The sequence below is a fragment of the Micropterus salmoides genome, unplaced genomic scaffold (genome assembly GCF_014851395.1).
Source record: "Micropterus salmoides isolate LMB-PRFRI ecotype aquatic unplaced genomic scaffold, ASM1485139v1 Ms_hic_scaffold_9, whole genome shotgun sequence".
In the NCBI taxonomy this organism is placed as follows: domain Eukaryota; kingdom Metazoa; phylum Chordata; class Actinopteri; order Centrarchiformes; family Centrarchidae; genus Micropterus; species Micropterus salmoides.
Genome location: NW_024044681.1, coordinates 36,504,704 through 36,520,447, shown reverse-complemented (window position 1 = coordinate 36,520,447; position 15,744 = coordinate 36,504,704). Strand labels below are relative to the sequence as shown.

General features: G+C 41.1%; 1 protein-coding gene across 2 annotated transcripts in view; it reads right to left on the bottom strand.

Annotated features, from left to right (window-relative positions):
* alcama (activated leukocyte cell adhesion molecule a) overlaps positions 1 to 13,273 on the bottom strand; it is a 52,576-nt gene extending 39,303 nt beyond the window's left edge. For both annotated transcript variants that reach the window (XM_038709098.1, XM_038709097.1), the window contains exon 1: positions 13,066 to 13,273. In XM_038709098.1, the coding sequence (XP_038565026.1) occupies positions 13,066 to 13,123 (58 nt within the window). In that variant the 5' untranslated portion in view covers positions 13,124 to 13,273. The remainder of the gene's footprint in view (positions 1 to 13,065) is intronic.
* Between the last annotated feature and the right edge of the window lie 2,471 nt (positions 13,274 to 15,744).

Here is a 15,744-nt window from a genome sequence, read left to right as displayed (position 1 = left end):
ACGAAGAAAGGGATATCACATGTTCTCTCGCAGCCTTATCTTTTACTTGCAGTAAGACATGCAGTGAGACAGATTTAAGGATGTCTTCTTTGTCTTGCTCTACTTGGTGGATCGGCTATTGACAATTGAAGGGATGATGATATTAATAGTGATATTAGATATAGCTGCAGAAGAGCTGTGAGTATTGCTGTCTGGAGCTGCTGTGCTGCTCTGGGACTGTCTCGTCCTCTCATGTTAGCAGCATGTGACAACAGTTTGCTAACCCACAACTTAGCTAACATTAGTTACATTACTTGCTGTGCCGTTGTTCACTCTATGTCATAGCAATTGTCATGATATTGAATTTCTCCAGAATTGCATATGTTACCCCACCTTTATAATGCAGAGAAATATCATGAGTTCATGTTGAAAATTACCTCAGTAACAGTAGCTCATGATTTTTTATTGAATTTACAAAAATTTTATATAATATATAATATAATATAAAAGCGGGATATGAAATGACCTATATCCTGATATGAATTTTTTGTCATATCACACAGCCCTAATATAGATTGCAATGCACTTACAAAGACTGGCTTACCAGAGCTGCTGCAGCTGCTACACACTGCTGTTAAGAGTGTTGTCTCTTAGACATGGTATGCCAGGGTGAAATACCTGAGTGACAATGGGGGGTTGGTGGATCTCTGACTGGTCCGTGAGAGATCACCCTGGTATTTCCTCAATAAGGCCAAAAGAGGCAGAGCAGCATATTGTTTCCATCATGTCCCAAAATTAAAATTAGACCATAATACCTCTCGATTCAGCAGAGAACATCATGGTACAGCAGATCCACTGCTGCTTTGGACTGGTTCTAGCTTGTGGCAGAACAGTAAAATACAACTTTACTTTAAGACTGAGCCTTACTCTAAGCAGTGATTTATGTATAAACACAAGATCTTAAACCCTATGATTTCAGGCTAAACATTAGGACAGTGGTCGGCAGTAGTACCAGCAATAATATCTGTCCCGCGGCCAAATTGCTTTGAACTCAGAAAAATAAAAAATAAATAAACTGATAGCGGCTGGTGCTGAAATAAATCTGAAGCAACAATTACTCACATAATCACTTCCTCTTAAGTGGTTGTCTGCAAAATAAAAGCGCAAGAACGTTTTTAGCAGCAATGCTTCATGTTGAGTTTATTGAGAGCTTTTACTTTGAAAAGTTCTGAAGGACATTCAAAAGAGTCTCTGGCCTGCTTGACACACCTCTGAAAAAGCCGCCAGTAAACGTGCGGATCAAACGCCGGGACACACACACACTGCAGCACATGCTTTATTGTAAGCATGTGCAAAAGTGTCCTTATAGGCTTATAAATTTGTTTAACAAGGGAGAAAAATAAGCCGCTGGATTTTGGGATCGCTCACACAACCCGCTCAACGGGTAGGGTTTTTCCAGCATAGAGACATTTTTGGCGCCCCACAAAGAAGTTTTAGCAAGTGCCAAAGGAAAATCGCCAGCACCAAAATGATCAGAATATTCTCCTGTGTTTTAAAAGCCATTTATCAAACAACTGTTGAGCAAGCACATTTTTTTTACACATGAATCTGGATTAATAGCTGCTACGTTGGTATGACTGCGCCTTAACGCTCCGCTTCGAAACTGAGCTTGCGCTACTGGGAGAGATGACTTACGGTTATTTCTCACAATATAAAAGTGCTTGAAGTGTGCCAGTATTTACCGGTACTGTCACTTTTACATTTTGCTCTTTGGCGTACCGGCACCGGTACTCAATCTATTCTCTGTCCTCTCCAGATCAGGTTTCCGGGCACTATGTGACGCCGTGACACGACGTGCCTTTCATGCAGCTGTGTGCAACAAGCTCGTCAAAGTCACTTTTCGTGAACCGACCAATCACGGCCTGGAGGAGGCGGGACATTAGAAAAAGGTTGAGGTACTACAGCAAACGTTAGAAATGAAATCAGAAGGAGCTTTATTGCCAAGTAGTGTTTTACACATTCGAGGAATTTGCTGTGCTGAACTCGTTCTGTATGCACGGTTTTTATTATTGACGAGTTAGTAATCTGCATAAACAAATGAGAGACTGATCACCAAGAAGAGCACTTGTCTTGCACAATAATTGAATAACTGCTAAAATGAAACTGCTGTTTTGTCCAACTGGAATTAACATTAGGCTACAAATGGTAAGCTGTACTATTATCTGAAATTATAATGAATGCACAAACATTAGCACTAATCAAACCTTAACCACAGTGGTGTAGACTAATATCAGAAAATGGTTTTATTAGTGAAACAGCTGAATCTCAACTAATACTAAACTATCTGTAGGCAAATTATCCAAATACAGTGTAATCCATAAATATATTATTATATTAACATATACTTTACTTTTATACCTTTACTCATCCAGGTTGTGGATATATTGTGTTTATCAAATGGTCAGAAATAACAAGAAAATGCATAGCGACTTCACTTTATATGTACCGGCCAGGCAGCTAGTATTGTGGTAAATAAAAAGCAAAGTCTGACCTTTTCCAAACATTATGTTTAACAATGACTCTTAACCCCTGGCCCTCTGGCCCCCTGTGCCTCGTTGGGGAAAAAGCAATATATAAATATAAGCCGATCACCTCATTTTAATAACGTTTTTTAATATACCTGGGTGGTCATTAATATATCTGGCCGGCACGCCCAAGTAAAGTCTGTGTGAACCACTGATGTCCGAGGGGAGATGTTGTTTGGATCGCCACTCTAACAGTTTGGATGTCATGGTCTTGTGAGAGTTGCGTTTACAGTGGCATCAGTGACTCCCTGCCTCAGCAAAAATGTATTAAATGATCATGTACCGTGGCACTGAATGTTTGAAATGATTGTGATATACAGAGGTGAAAACAAGCTGTGCCTTTAGGTTATGGCTCAGTTAGCTCACATTACAATAATGAGCTGGTTATGTATAATGATACAAACATGACGAGTAAGGGGAGCTGGAAGTTATGTAAACAGCTCAAGGCTCGTGCAGACTACACAAATTGTGGTCTTGTGCAGGGAGTCTTGAAGTCATTGTGGAGTTCACACTACGTGACTGATCGGTGACAGGGGGTCACACACTACACGAGCTGACAGTGGCTGTGTCACCCGAGGGCTGGTCTCCAAACCACATTCTGTTAAGAAAACACATGTGAAATGTGAAACGGGACATGACGAGACCTACACATGAAACAGCTGTTGTTTGTTATTATAAAGATAGAAATTACTTAATTAACTAAGACAAAGAACATGGGTGAAATGGTGGCGATGGAGCAGTGGATAAGACACATGCTTTTGGGTTCAATTCCCCACTGTGACACATCCACCCATGTGTCCCTGAGACACTTAACCCCTAGTTGCTCCAGAGGCGTGCGACCTCTGACATGTATAGCAATTGTAAGTCGCTTTGGATAAAAGCGTCAGCTAAATGAATAAATGAAAGAATAGATTAACACACACAGGTAGCAGGGATTGTCTGAGCTACAGAGAGAGCTGGAGGGGAGTAAAAAGTGTTTTGCAGTGAAAAAGTAGCTGCCTGCTCTCATTGGCTGGATGTGGATGTCAAGTTGGCCGACTTCTGCAGATATTTGGCATGCTAGATATCTGGCAGACGTTGGCGATGTGGCAGTGATGTGTCGGGGAGCCATTTTGATGCGTTGTTGAGTAGTTGACACATAATGACTGGCGACCGCTGATCTACCACTGATTTACTCCCGATCACAGCCTGGCGGTCGCTGAGCGGTAAATTGGGCTAAAAATCGTGTTGTTTGAACTAGGCTTTAGGAGCTTATTTTTTCAGATGTCTGAAATCTCGGGGCCAAGTTTTCAGCCCGAGCTAAACTCTAAATGACAAGCCATCCTGTCTGTGCAATGGCACCTGAAATGGTACATTGTCTCCATAGTCAGTGCTCTGTCTGTTGACAGCTAATCATTTCTAATAAATACTCTCACAGGCATCCCACTTGTGTTTCAGCACACAAAGTATACATTTTGGGCCCCTTAGGTAGGTGGATTTTTCAGGCTCTGACAGAAACTGTAGACTGTGCCCTCCGTATGCTCTGGCTTCTTTAGCTCGAGACGACAACTTTGCTAACACAGGCCAGCCAAGTGCAACAACAAAACTTGTTAGCTGGATTGCTAGGTCTTATTACTTAGGCTACCAGTCCAACAGCAACAAGGCCATCCTTTCAGCTCTGTTAGCTCACACCAACAAGTAAAACACAATCTATATATATATATATCACTTTCTCTTTTTCTCTTCTTCACTCCGACAACGTATTCTTTGGACTCTACGCAGCCTCTGCCATGATATCCATACTGAGAATACTGAGCTAGCTTCTTCCAAAGAACTTACATTGTGATGTTGGTGCTGTAAACCAAAGCACAGTAGCAGCTGCAGTGAGCCCTCATTTTGAAGTTGTTATTTTAAGATATAAATACTACATAATGTTAATAATATGACAAATGCTGGAAAATGTAGCTGCTGGCTGAGACAGATTTGTTTCCAATGAGAGATTATTGCTGCTGTACACATTAATGTTGCTGCTCTAGAAATATTTAGTTGTATTTAAAATATTCATTCTAATCGTGTTCTGAATTTAAAAACAACCAGGCTGCTAATATACACACTGTATATCTGTTTATTTATTGCAATTCATATCATCATCGCAATATTTAACTATATATTGAACGATATATGCTATCGCACATCGCATCCTCATATTGTGCAGCCCTAATCCAGAGTATAGCTGTACCTTTTCTCTGTATAACCCAAAAAGTAAGCAAAGCAGAGAAAGAAGTAAGAAATCATTCATGTCTTCATATCCTAATTAAGAGAACATGAGGTTGCATTATTAGCTGTCGTTCAAACCCTTACAGGTTCATTACAGGCCCAAAGCACCTTGCCTGTTAAATTTAAAACATTCAAGAGCAACAGCACCATTATTTTGACGCTGACAATGAAGAGAATAGTGCTGGAGACATGGTAGGTGGTGGGCATTTTAGCTGGAAGTGATTTAACACAAACATACTGATCTACAACTGTAGTGCTTTCATCAAGCATTAGGAACGTTAAGGGAAAAAACACTAGATGAATGCTTGCTTTGTAAAGCCACTGGGACGCACCAATTGAAAGGAAGCAAACAATGTCAACATGACCAAATTTAAAACACAGACCTTTCGCTACGACTGCACCTCCCATCCAGACTAAAACGGCGAATCCGAAGACCTTTTTATTTTAAAACTCTGAGGTAGCGTGTTAGTGCGGACAGGTGAAAACGGAGGACTTTAGAAACGATGACGCAGACACTCACATTTGGCTTTCTGATTGGGTCTTTTAAGTCATGCAAAGCAAATGCACACATCTACTGACAAAGTTTTAGTTCTGGTATTTTTATTAAATTATTTAGTACTATGCAAATAAAACTTTTTTTTTTGCAAATAACACTTATACTGTGCATGTAACTTCCAGTCTGTTTTATCCGACAAAATCGCTTTATACTCCTGTGTTACTTTCAGTAATAGTTTTACCTCATTGTTGGTCCATGCAAAAAAATCTCTAGTGTGTTTCATCAACTTAAGTATTACTTTTTTCTTTTGCCAAATCAATCTGCTTCCTGTTTACACTGGCATGCGCATCCCAGTGTACGTGAATGGCCACTACAGGCGCATTTTTGATTAATTCTGATATGCAGCTAAAATGCTGGTGTGAACGGAGATGGTTTTCATTTTAAAACTAATGTGGATTTAGCCTTAATCCGAAGCACTGTGCCCTCTACCCCCCAGGCATGTTTGTACCCCACCTACATAAATATTTTGTAACACAATCCTTTGGCATGCAGAGAAATGCTTCTCTCAAACCCAGTTGCTTTTAAAATAATCAGGACTAGTCTACGACCTGAAAACCTGCTTATGCAGAAATGAAATATTGTGAAATAAAAGCTAGAGAACACAGTCACACAGTTCTCATTGAGAACTGTAATTATGTTGAAATGAGTGGTAATCCCGGTCTTTCTTTAAATGCTAGAAATGTTTTGACCACATACCATCCAGGCTGATAAAATAAGCACCCTATGCAGCCAGGTTTCAGCAAATCTGCATCAGATGGATCTAACGTTTCTAACGGCAAAATGAATTAAGTGACAAATGACGAGTTCATTCTTCAAGTATTTAATGTGGTGACTTAATTTTTCGCTTAACACAACCAGCTGACCTGAACCTCTCAGGAATGTAGGTCAAATGACAAGTCAGATGCTTGCATCTCAAATGTGAGGTGTACCCATGTTCATTAATATGCAAGTCTATGTCCAGGAAATCTGGTATAGACTTCTTGGAAATTAATAGGGAATGCACTATGGCCATTGGATCATTATTTGCACTAGATTCCCTGTGCTGCTGTGCCAATCTGAATTTCCCCTACAGGGGATCAATCGAGAAACATCTTATCTTATTGTGCTCTTCAGTCTTAATTTCATAGAGTGGAGGTCTCCAGCAGTTATCTTTTCTTTCATGGACTGTGCTGGGCTATCTTTCAACATTCTTATGTTAATTGGATAAGTAGCTGGTTAAATGGGCTACGACAAAAGGCCAGAAAAAATGCCCAATGTTAATCCTGAGGCCAGCATTTCTTCATGAACTCATAGATCAGACTCATAGACAGAACAGAACTATTCTGTGCAATATCCCCATTCATTTCATTTATAGTCAAAGGCAAATGAAATCTCAAGAGAGGGCAATGCTGCTCCAGACCTCCTTCAACTGAGTGGTAAGAGAGCTTTACCTACTCTCTGGTTCCTTTTATGGGCCACTCTAAGTTAACTCTAACTAACTGATATCTTAGTCTGCTATAATGACCACTGGTTACGAAAGGCCAGGCCCACTTAAGACTCATGGCTATTGATTTTTTTTGTATTTAGAGTGAGGATCCCAGGAGGTTTTTCATCATTCAGTTACCCCTCTCCAGAATAGTAGGGTAAGTCTGGAAAAGAGGACACTGAGTCTTACAAATATCTCAGCTAGGGGGTAGAGACTTCATTAGAAGCATCAGAGTTCAAGGTTCAGTTTCAATTCAAGATAATATAAGCCAAAATGAATCAGATTCATTCACAGATCCGATAAGTGTGTCTGTCCCCTTGGGTAGACCAACAAATGGATCAATGTCTTCACATTCTGTTCCCGCCTTTTTTCTACTGGTTGGCTAATTCAGCAACTACAAAGTGAGCAACACATTGCAAATACATTTATTCTTTTATTTAAAGCTTATCTAACAGAGTGTCTCAATGGCCCTTTCTGAGCCACATGGATTTCAACTTCTTGGTAGGAATAACCTGTTAGCAAATAGTATTTTTGAACACAGCATGAAAATGCAAATTCATCCATTCAGTACCCTAATCACTCACACACACACACACACACACCAGCAACTAAAAAAAATAGAGCTGATTCCCAGTCGATTAGTAGTTGTTAGTTCAAGCCATTAGTCGGCTAGTCGTATCACATTAATGATATTGATTTCATTATTTAAAATTTTTTGGGGGGCATCTGAAAACGGTTTGAGTTCCAGAGCTGAGAAAGAATTAGCTGTAACATTGTTAACACTGTGCTGCATTACAGAGAAATACCAAACTAAGCCTAGCCATTCTAATTGACAAATGGTTTATGGGAAAGCCCTACAAAAAAAGCTCTTTCACTATCTGTTCTTTGACCACCAATTAAAATCTAGATGATAAAACTTTCATTTTCATTTTCACGTACAGTCGGCAGGGAGTGGGGTTTCGGGGGGATTAAGAAAGTAGATTTCCCTGTGGTAATTTAGCTAAGTCTAATAGAAAGTCCCATCTCTGTTAAAGCTTAAATTGGTCCATTAACAGCTGCAGACAGGGTGGAAAGAAGAGGATTCTACAGAGCACTACCACCAGCGGGGTCAAAAATGTTACAGAATGGTAACAAAATAACAGATGCTTCTTCCTGCTGCTTTAGTTTTTTATATGTCTATGTGCTCTGCTACCAATACCAACTTTCCCCTTCAGCTTCTTCAACACCATCAGCCTGTGGCTTTCTAATATTTTCTCTTTTTTTCACCTGTAAATGGAAGCTAAACCTCCATCCTTCAAGCTCTCCTGTCATTCTCATTTCTGTCTAATAATATTCCTTAATGGATCAATATTTCTTACAGTTTACAGGTCTTCCTGAGCATGTCAAGTCTCATCCTGTCAATTAACAGAATATCAGTCTCACAGTTCTATAGGGGATAAAAAATATACACATACACATGGAAGAAACTCCCTAGATTAAATTCAGAGCACACTGTTTGACCCATGCTTTGCCCAACAACAACAGAGTCATAATAAGAATGCAGACGCATGATAACACGAGTTATTCAACTCCTGTCATTCACTGCTGTATTCTCTCAGCATTTCCCCACAGTGTTTCTTTCGGCAAGGTGGACTTCCCCAAACTTTTCTTCCTGCACAGTAAAGAAAGCTGCAGCGCTTCAACAGAGATTTGGGCAAACAGAGTTTAACTTCTCATTTTGATGAAGTCACGCTTCCTTGGACCTGTCAAATGACTGTCACCACAACGTCATTACTAAATGGAACCTGACACTCACCATAGGCTGAAAAGGACAACACATGAGTCACCTTACTTCATGTGAGAAGTTTTACGTATGTGTGTGTGTAGAGGCTTGGGTTTACCCATGATGTCATTTAGTTTCACTTATGTCAGCTACTGTTGCTGCTCATTCCTGGACATTTCAATAAGTTAGGTGCTTTTCTTGTTGGGGGAGTTGTTGAAAACTGCAGTGGGAAAACCTGCCGTACTGCCCAACACACCAGCTACCCAGATGTGAGGCCCCAACATTAGACACACTTCTCTCCTTGACAAAGGGGACCTGAGGAGGGTGGGTGGGGGTAATCCCCACCGAGAAAATCACATATTTTCAGGATGGTTTAGTTCTGGAATTTCTTCTTTCATTAATATCCCCTCGCTATGTGCAGCAGTTCAACGTGTTTTCTCTGTTGTTTTGCAAAACATTACTGCCTAAACAGAAAAGAGTGGACCCATCAACATTAACTATGCTGCTATAAATTCATTAAACTGTAGTTATAGGGTATGTGGGTGGTGATGGAGCAGTGGATAAGATACATGCCTTTGGTGTGAGAGATCTGGGCTCACTTCACAGAAATTCTTTCTAAAGCAAATTATTAAGGAAATTGTTTATAACATTAGCGTATGAAGAACTTGTGAGATTAAGATGTATTTAAAGCTGTTCTACACGTCACAGGATCTACTTTAAAAGACATATACAGGGCTCGACAGTAACGGTGGCCCGATGGCCCAGTGTCAGTAAAACGTAATGTCAGGACAGTTGAACTAGCAACTCACGCAAAAAAATTTGTATTTAGAAAAATAATAAATGAAACTCAACATCCTGCAGTTTTTTTGCAGCTCTTAGCGCATACCGATGTCCAATCCAGAGTTGTAGTTACGTGACGAGAGGTTGTCAAGTGTTACTTCTCTAATCTCAATCATGCGGCAACCTTTGGGTCGAAAGTGAAACCATGCAGACGGAACTTAAAGCTGCATTCTCTCTAACAGCCTGCAAAATGTTGCTACTTCTCAGCTGATTTATCACCTCAGTAAGCACTTTTAAATGAGTTCATGGTCTCAGTCGCTAGTTTCAAGTCTTCTTCAACACAGCATGATGTTCATTTAGTATATTATGGTCCTATTTAGGGGAAAATAGACGATAAAGCAGCGTATGCCTTTGGACGGGACTACCTTGTGATTGACAGGTTGCTACCATGGCAACCTGTTCGAGGCGACTTGTGCCCGCTGCTCTGTGTACATTTTTCATAAATGGCTGTCGGTAGGTATGTCATGTTCGAGTCTGTTAGTATGTTTGGTGTTCATTTTAATTGTGATTACATTTTTGCTTTTATATCCAGGATGTATTTAATAAACGATTAAACACTTCTGTAAGGAGGGACAGTAAAAATTATCTTCGGGCCAGTAAGTTTCAAACCCGCTGGCCCAGTGCAGCCAGTTGCAAAAAAGTTTAACGTTGAGCCCTGATATCTGAGTTTCATTTCCAAACAGCCTGATGAAGAAGTGTGCAAAAGCATCTTGCTTGTTGGGGTATTTTTGTCCTGGGGATCTTGATTTATTCAATAGTTTGTTTGCATTAACATACAAAGGAGGGAAAAACAAATGAATTAACTATACTGAGCCACACTTTTCCTGTCAAGGATGCTGACTGAAGCATTAATCCAGCTCGAGTGAGGAAATCAAGTCCTGGAAATTGTACCACTGTACCACTGACCACATTTTACAAACATTTATTTCAACATTTCTCCTGATTGGTTTTCATATCCTATTATCACAATCTCTGATAGCTTTTGAACCTTGTTTCTCCAAAATGTCAGCTACTCAGAATTTAAATAAAACACCCCCACATTTAGTATTCACTGTTCTGAAAAAATTTCACCAGCAGCTCATGGGATTTGGAATTTTTCTGACCCATAGAGGAACCTTGTCAACCTTTAACCTCTTTCACATGACAACAGCAAGTTCTGGGATCTTTATTTGATGTGTTGGATGAGGGCTGTCTGAATAACAGATCAAACTAAAGCCATCTGATAGAAAAGATTTAGGTGGGGCTTCAAACAGACTGTAACCTTTTAAAATCAGCTACTGGGGTTGGATGAAGGCAGCTCCACCCCCGCCCCTCCCCTCCCTCACCACCACTGACCCCCACCAAGGTATTTTCCCTCCAGAAAAAGATGACACGTTTAATATGTCGGAGCAGATGGAGACAGAATTTCAAACTGTCCCGTCCCCCAAGCTAAAGCTACTTAAAGTGCAACTGCATTCCACACCCATTATCTTGTCTGTCTGGCCTGACTGTCAGCAGTATAAACACTTTTTTAAAGAGAGGACTGTTTGATTTATTAACCTAAAGGGTATCTCTACTGCTATTGGCCAGTAAAATCCATCCATCAGAAAACCATTCATAAGAAAACCACAGTATTATTTCCAGACAGGAACATGAAAGAAAAATTCAGGGGAGCTTAACTATTTAGCTGAGGTTATTGAAACAAAGGCCATCATATGAAGAGTCTTCAGGTCTCTATCATGGAGTACTGATTGCCTTAGTGGGGCTGCGTTGTTGCTGGTTCAGGTACTGGTGAGACATTAAATATGATCCAAAATGTCCAGTTTGAGAAACAGAACCAAGTGTGTGAAGGCTTATAAGACACAAAACACTTCACAGTGGTTGATATTTGATATAACGCTAGAAAGGTGTCATGGTGACAGTCCTTGTATCTTTTGTTGCGGCAATCACGAGGACAGTAGACACACGGCATTAATCTAGCCCACATTCCTGATGTGTGCTTGCATGTTTGTGACTGTCCACTGCAGCACCTTGTGGAATTCTGATGAGGGTGCTTTTAGTTTTTTTTGGGTCTTTTTTAGATGACCCCGTGTTTTTGTGCGGGAGCCCTCTGCCTTGGCACCCCCACTGGGTCAATGGAGTGGTACTATTTAAATGAATGAGAGGGCTACCATTTTCACTGAGTGCTATTGGTAGTCTCAGTAATAGAGAGTCTTTCCCAGCATAATGTTCCTAACTATATGAACTTGTCGTTATGTGTGTGAGTAGCTGTTCATTGTAACAAGCCCATGGCCAGTGCTTAATTACGCACCTCACGCAGGTGTGTTTATTACCATTTTATGGCAGGCCTGCTATTAGTAACATTCTACATCCACAAAAGCAATAGAGCAAAAGTAATGGAGTTAAATTACTGCAGATCTAAAATGCCCCACCCTAGACCTGAAATGCTTGCTAATACAACTGGTAACCTTACTGAATTATGTGAAAGTGCTCTTGATTCACCCACAATTACAGACCTAATGTGAAAAACATTATTTTAAAATGCCCTCTCTGTCAATTAATACTTTTACAAACATTGCAGCTTACAAGTCTGAAGTCACCCTGAGAAGCCGCCCATAGCTTCTGAAAGTCCCTTTGAAAGCGTTATCTCTTTGATGTGAGGAATGCAGATCAAGCTGGAAACTGACTTTAGGTGCTATCTACTTTGCTGGAATCTGTCATTATATGATATAGCTGCAAGGAATGGAGATGGTGCCCCTGGCTGTGACCACCAATCACCCCCCCCCTCCCACACACACACACACACACACACAGACCAACCTCACCACCACCTCCCCACACAAACACACCCTCAGCCACAGCTCAGACAGGCAGCCCGCTCTCCAGCCTCTGACAAAGAGCAGCTCTGAGCAGAGAGGTGGCCCATGACACAGACACAACTCAGAGATAAGAGCTGGATGTAAAAAAAAAACACATTTGTCCTATGGGAGACAATGTCAGTGGTGTCTGCGCTGGTGATAGTTTAGTAAGCATATGAACACTTTCAAAGCCTAGGTCTTGTTTTCTCACAAAAAAACCCATTCACACTCAGGGCTAGACAGGGCTAAACCCCCGATTCCCAGGACAGGGTTACTAGAGGGTAAACCCACCGGTGTTCAGTTTACCTACCTGTTTATTTACAGGAGCGAGTTTACAAAGCTGACAGTATCTATCCTATATATCACAATAAGGTTAATGTGAGGAAAAATAGGTTTAGTTTAGCTAGGCGCCTTTCTGTCCATAACACTTTCCTTTTCTTTCAGCAGAATGGTAAATGGCTGCATTTTAGGTTATTCAGGGGAAAACCCTCGAAACTACTGGTGGGTTTTCCACATTCTCACGTACAAACTCTTCCGTCACGGCAGCCTAAACAAGAAGTAAAATATGTATTACACAGTCACACACAATAACAGCGCTAACTTCAGGTGTAACTTAGTAGTTTCACCTCGCAGGTATTAGGCTACGGCTAACCGGCATGTAAGTAGAATAACGTTACTAGTAAAAATAAACTGTCTACAGTTTATCGACTACCGATCATCCCCGTTTCCAACTTATTTTGAAAGGCATCCTATCCCTACTAGCCTACATTATTAGCCAAGCTTACCTTGGAGAAGAGTCCCGGCGCTAATGAAAGCCATCAACAAGCAAGCAGCCGAATCCATCCTTAAAAAGTTGCTGTCAGGGTGTGTGGATACCTCTGGTGAGCTTAAAGAAATGAGCAGTACAAGTCTGTCTGAGCTGTACAAATATGGTCCGCAGATATGCCACTCCTGTGTAGAGAGGAAATGGAAAGTCCGCAAAATACCCAACGCTGTGTCTCAGTGAGAAGTGCAGGTGAAAGAGAGCGGAGCAGTGCGGGGACAGGAGGAGGAGGAGGAGGAGCTCTTCCGGGCTTTTTGCTTGTAGCCTATGTCGCTTTGAGCTGCTATTGGAAATATGGACACTCCCAGATGCAAGTGAAGGTCAGCAAACAAACGCTTTAACAACTTTAACTGTGGCCAGGGACGTCACTAGGATTGAAAGACAAGGTGGGCTTAGCCCCCAGGGTATGCTAACTTGTGTTAGTTATTGTAATATAGTTCTTAGACACACCAAAACTGCTCTGAACATTGGAATATACATGAATAGTAGTAATAATGTTTTTTTTTGTGTGTGTGTGTGTGTGTGTGTTTGTGTGTGTGTACGTGTGTGTGTTTTTGTGTACCAGATTTTTACATTTTTAAATCCTTTAAAAGTATGCTAAGTGTTGCTAATGTGTGTGGTGTAAAGGTATGTGTGTGAGTGTGACACACATGAACAGGTTCCTCCTATCCTAAGGGTTGATTCATAGTTAATTAGAGCCACAGTAGCCTATTAAGAAACTGGCAGCATCTGTGTCAGGGTGTGTCTCTCTCATTGCTGTCTTCCTCCGCCCACTCCACTTGACTCCACTGCAGCAGCTGAGTGGGTTGTCCAGCAACATTCCAATTTTGATGTACAGTACAGAAGTAAGCCAATGGCTTATGATACTTTATCTAACTATTGCATATGAGTGCCTTTAATAGAAGTCTATGTTCCAAACTACCTAAGGATTATTACAGTACATACTGTAGCCTACTCAATATTATATTTTAACATACGACTAGGTACTTGTGTTCAAAGTTCATTTCAAATGTATACAGTCGCAGATGTCTATTGCTATAGGTTTTTGGTGCATTACACTGTATTGCAGGTAGCCTACAGCAGTCTGTTTACCCTAAAACTCACCTTATCTACTGATATTTCATTCATGTGATTCAGTAACAGTCTAGCTAGCACTTGTAACCAATTATCACGAAACAATAACATTTTATAAAAAGGCTACTTGTGCATGCTTATATTTGTTTGTTTGCTAATCGTTAATTGATTGCTCATTACCTTCTAGCTGTCATTAGCCATTACTATTGCTCGGTATGCTAGCTATTCTGTAGATGGATATGTCTATCTTAGGTTTGTGTCTACTGTAACTTCTAATCAGTCTGTACTGTTGTTTTTTGTTGTTACAGAACCACACTCACACCTTGTATATGCTTTGTAGATAAACAGTCCAAACTGTAGACCCGGACTCTGCATCCTTTCTTTATTAACTCTCACCTGAGCACAAAATAGTGTCCTGATCCGACACCCTGAAGCGGTTGCTGCCACGCCTATTGATCCACCCCATACACATTATCCAACGAGGGTTAAAATGAAGGGCAACTGGACTTGGTTGAAGATACTGGAAGACGTTTCGTCCCTTATCCAAAGGACTTCTTCAGTTCTGACTGACTGGCAGGGAAACTCAGCTATTTAACCTCAGTGGGGTCGTTGGCCCGGGTCATCGATACCGCTGGTTCGTTAGTGTTCCTTGGTGTTGTGACGACAGTCGTTACAGTCGTTGAGACTACCTGTGGCCAAGACTGAACGACCATCGTTGGTATCTTCACCTGAGGCCAAGACTGAACGACCATCGTTGGTATCTTCACCTGAGGCCAAGAGGTTACGTTTGTTGAGTTTCCTGGGAAGCATACACATTCTCTCACACAATTTTGGTCCTTCGAGCCAGATCTTAGTCACTGCTCCAGCCCATGATGTTCAGGCCAGATGAGAGAGACCCAGAACGGGATGTGGACCGCCCACACCGACACAGCCAGCTGCCATCATGTCTTCAAGATTATGAGGTCACTCATCCTTTCAGGTACCGCAGTCCTGTTGATGAGCAGTCCAGACAGTCTACGACTGCTGATGTTCTAGGATGTATTCAGAGCATGAAAGAGGAAAAACACTGGAGCTAACTGGCAGAAGTAGTCTGAAAATGACAAAAGCTAAGTTACCTGTATTTTAACTTTTGTATTAACTTTTGAAATAATACTGACAAAAAATTATTGCAAGTTCTGCATTATTAGGGGTGTGGCCACTTTGACTGACAGGTGGCAGCTGTCTCTGTCACAGCTGGTCGAGTGACTGCCGTCTGTTTGCTCAGCAAATACAGTCAGTCATGTAGCTCGGCAGCTCTGCCTGTTTGATCCTTTGGACGTTTCTTCATGCAGATACCAGACTTGCCAAACAGCCAATGTTAGATTTGGATAGGTAACATTAAAGCTAAATTACTGTAACAGAGTCACTGTGTCACTTGAATAAATGCCTCTACCTGGACTGAGGGACGGGGTTAAGGGTTGAGGAAGAAGCGGCGGTGGTTGCGGTTGTCGTGTCGGTAAAGACAGGTACCTTAGCTGGGCTCTAACTATGGCCATGTTCCTGAGTTGGGTAAAGTAATATTAGTTAT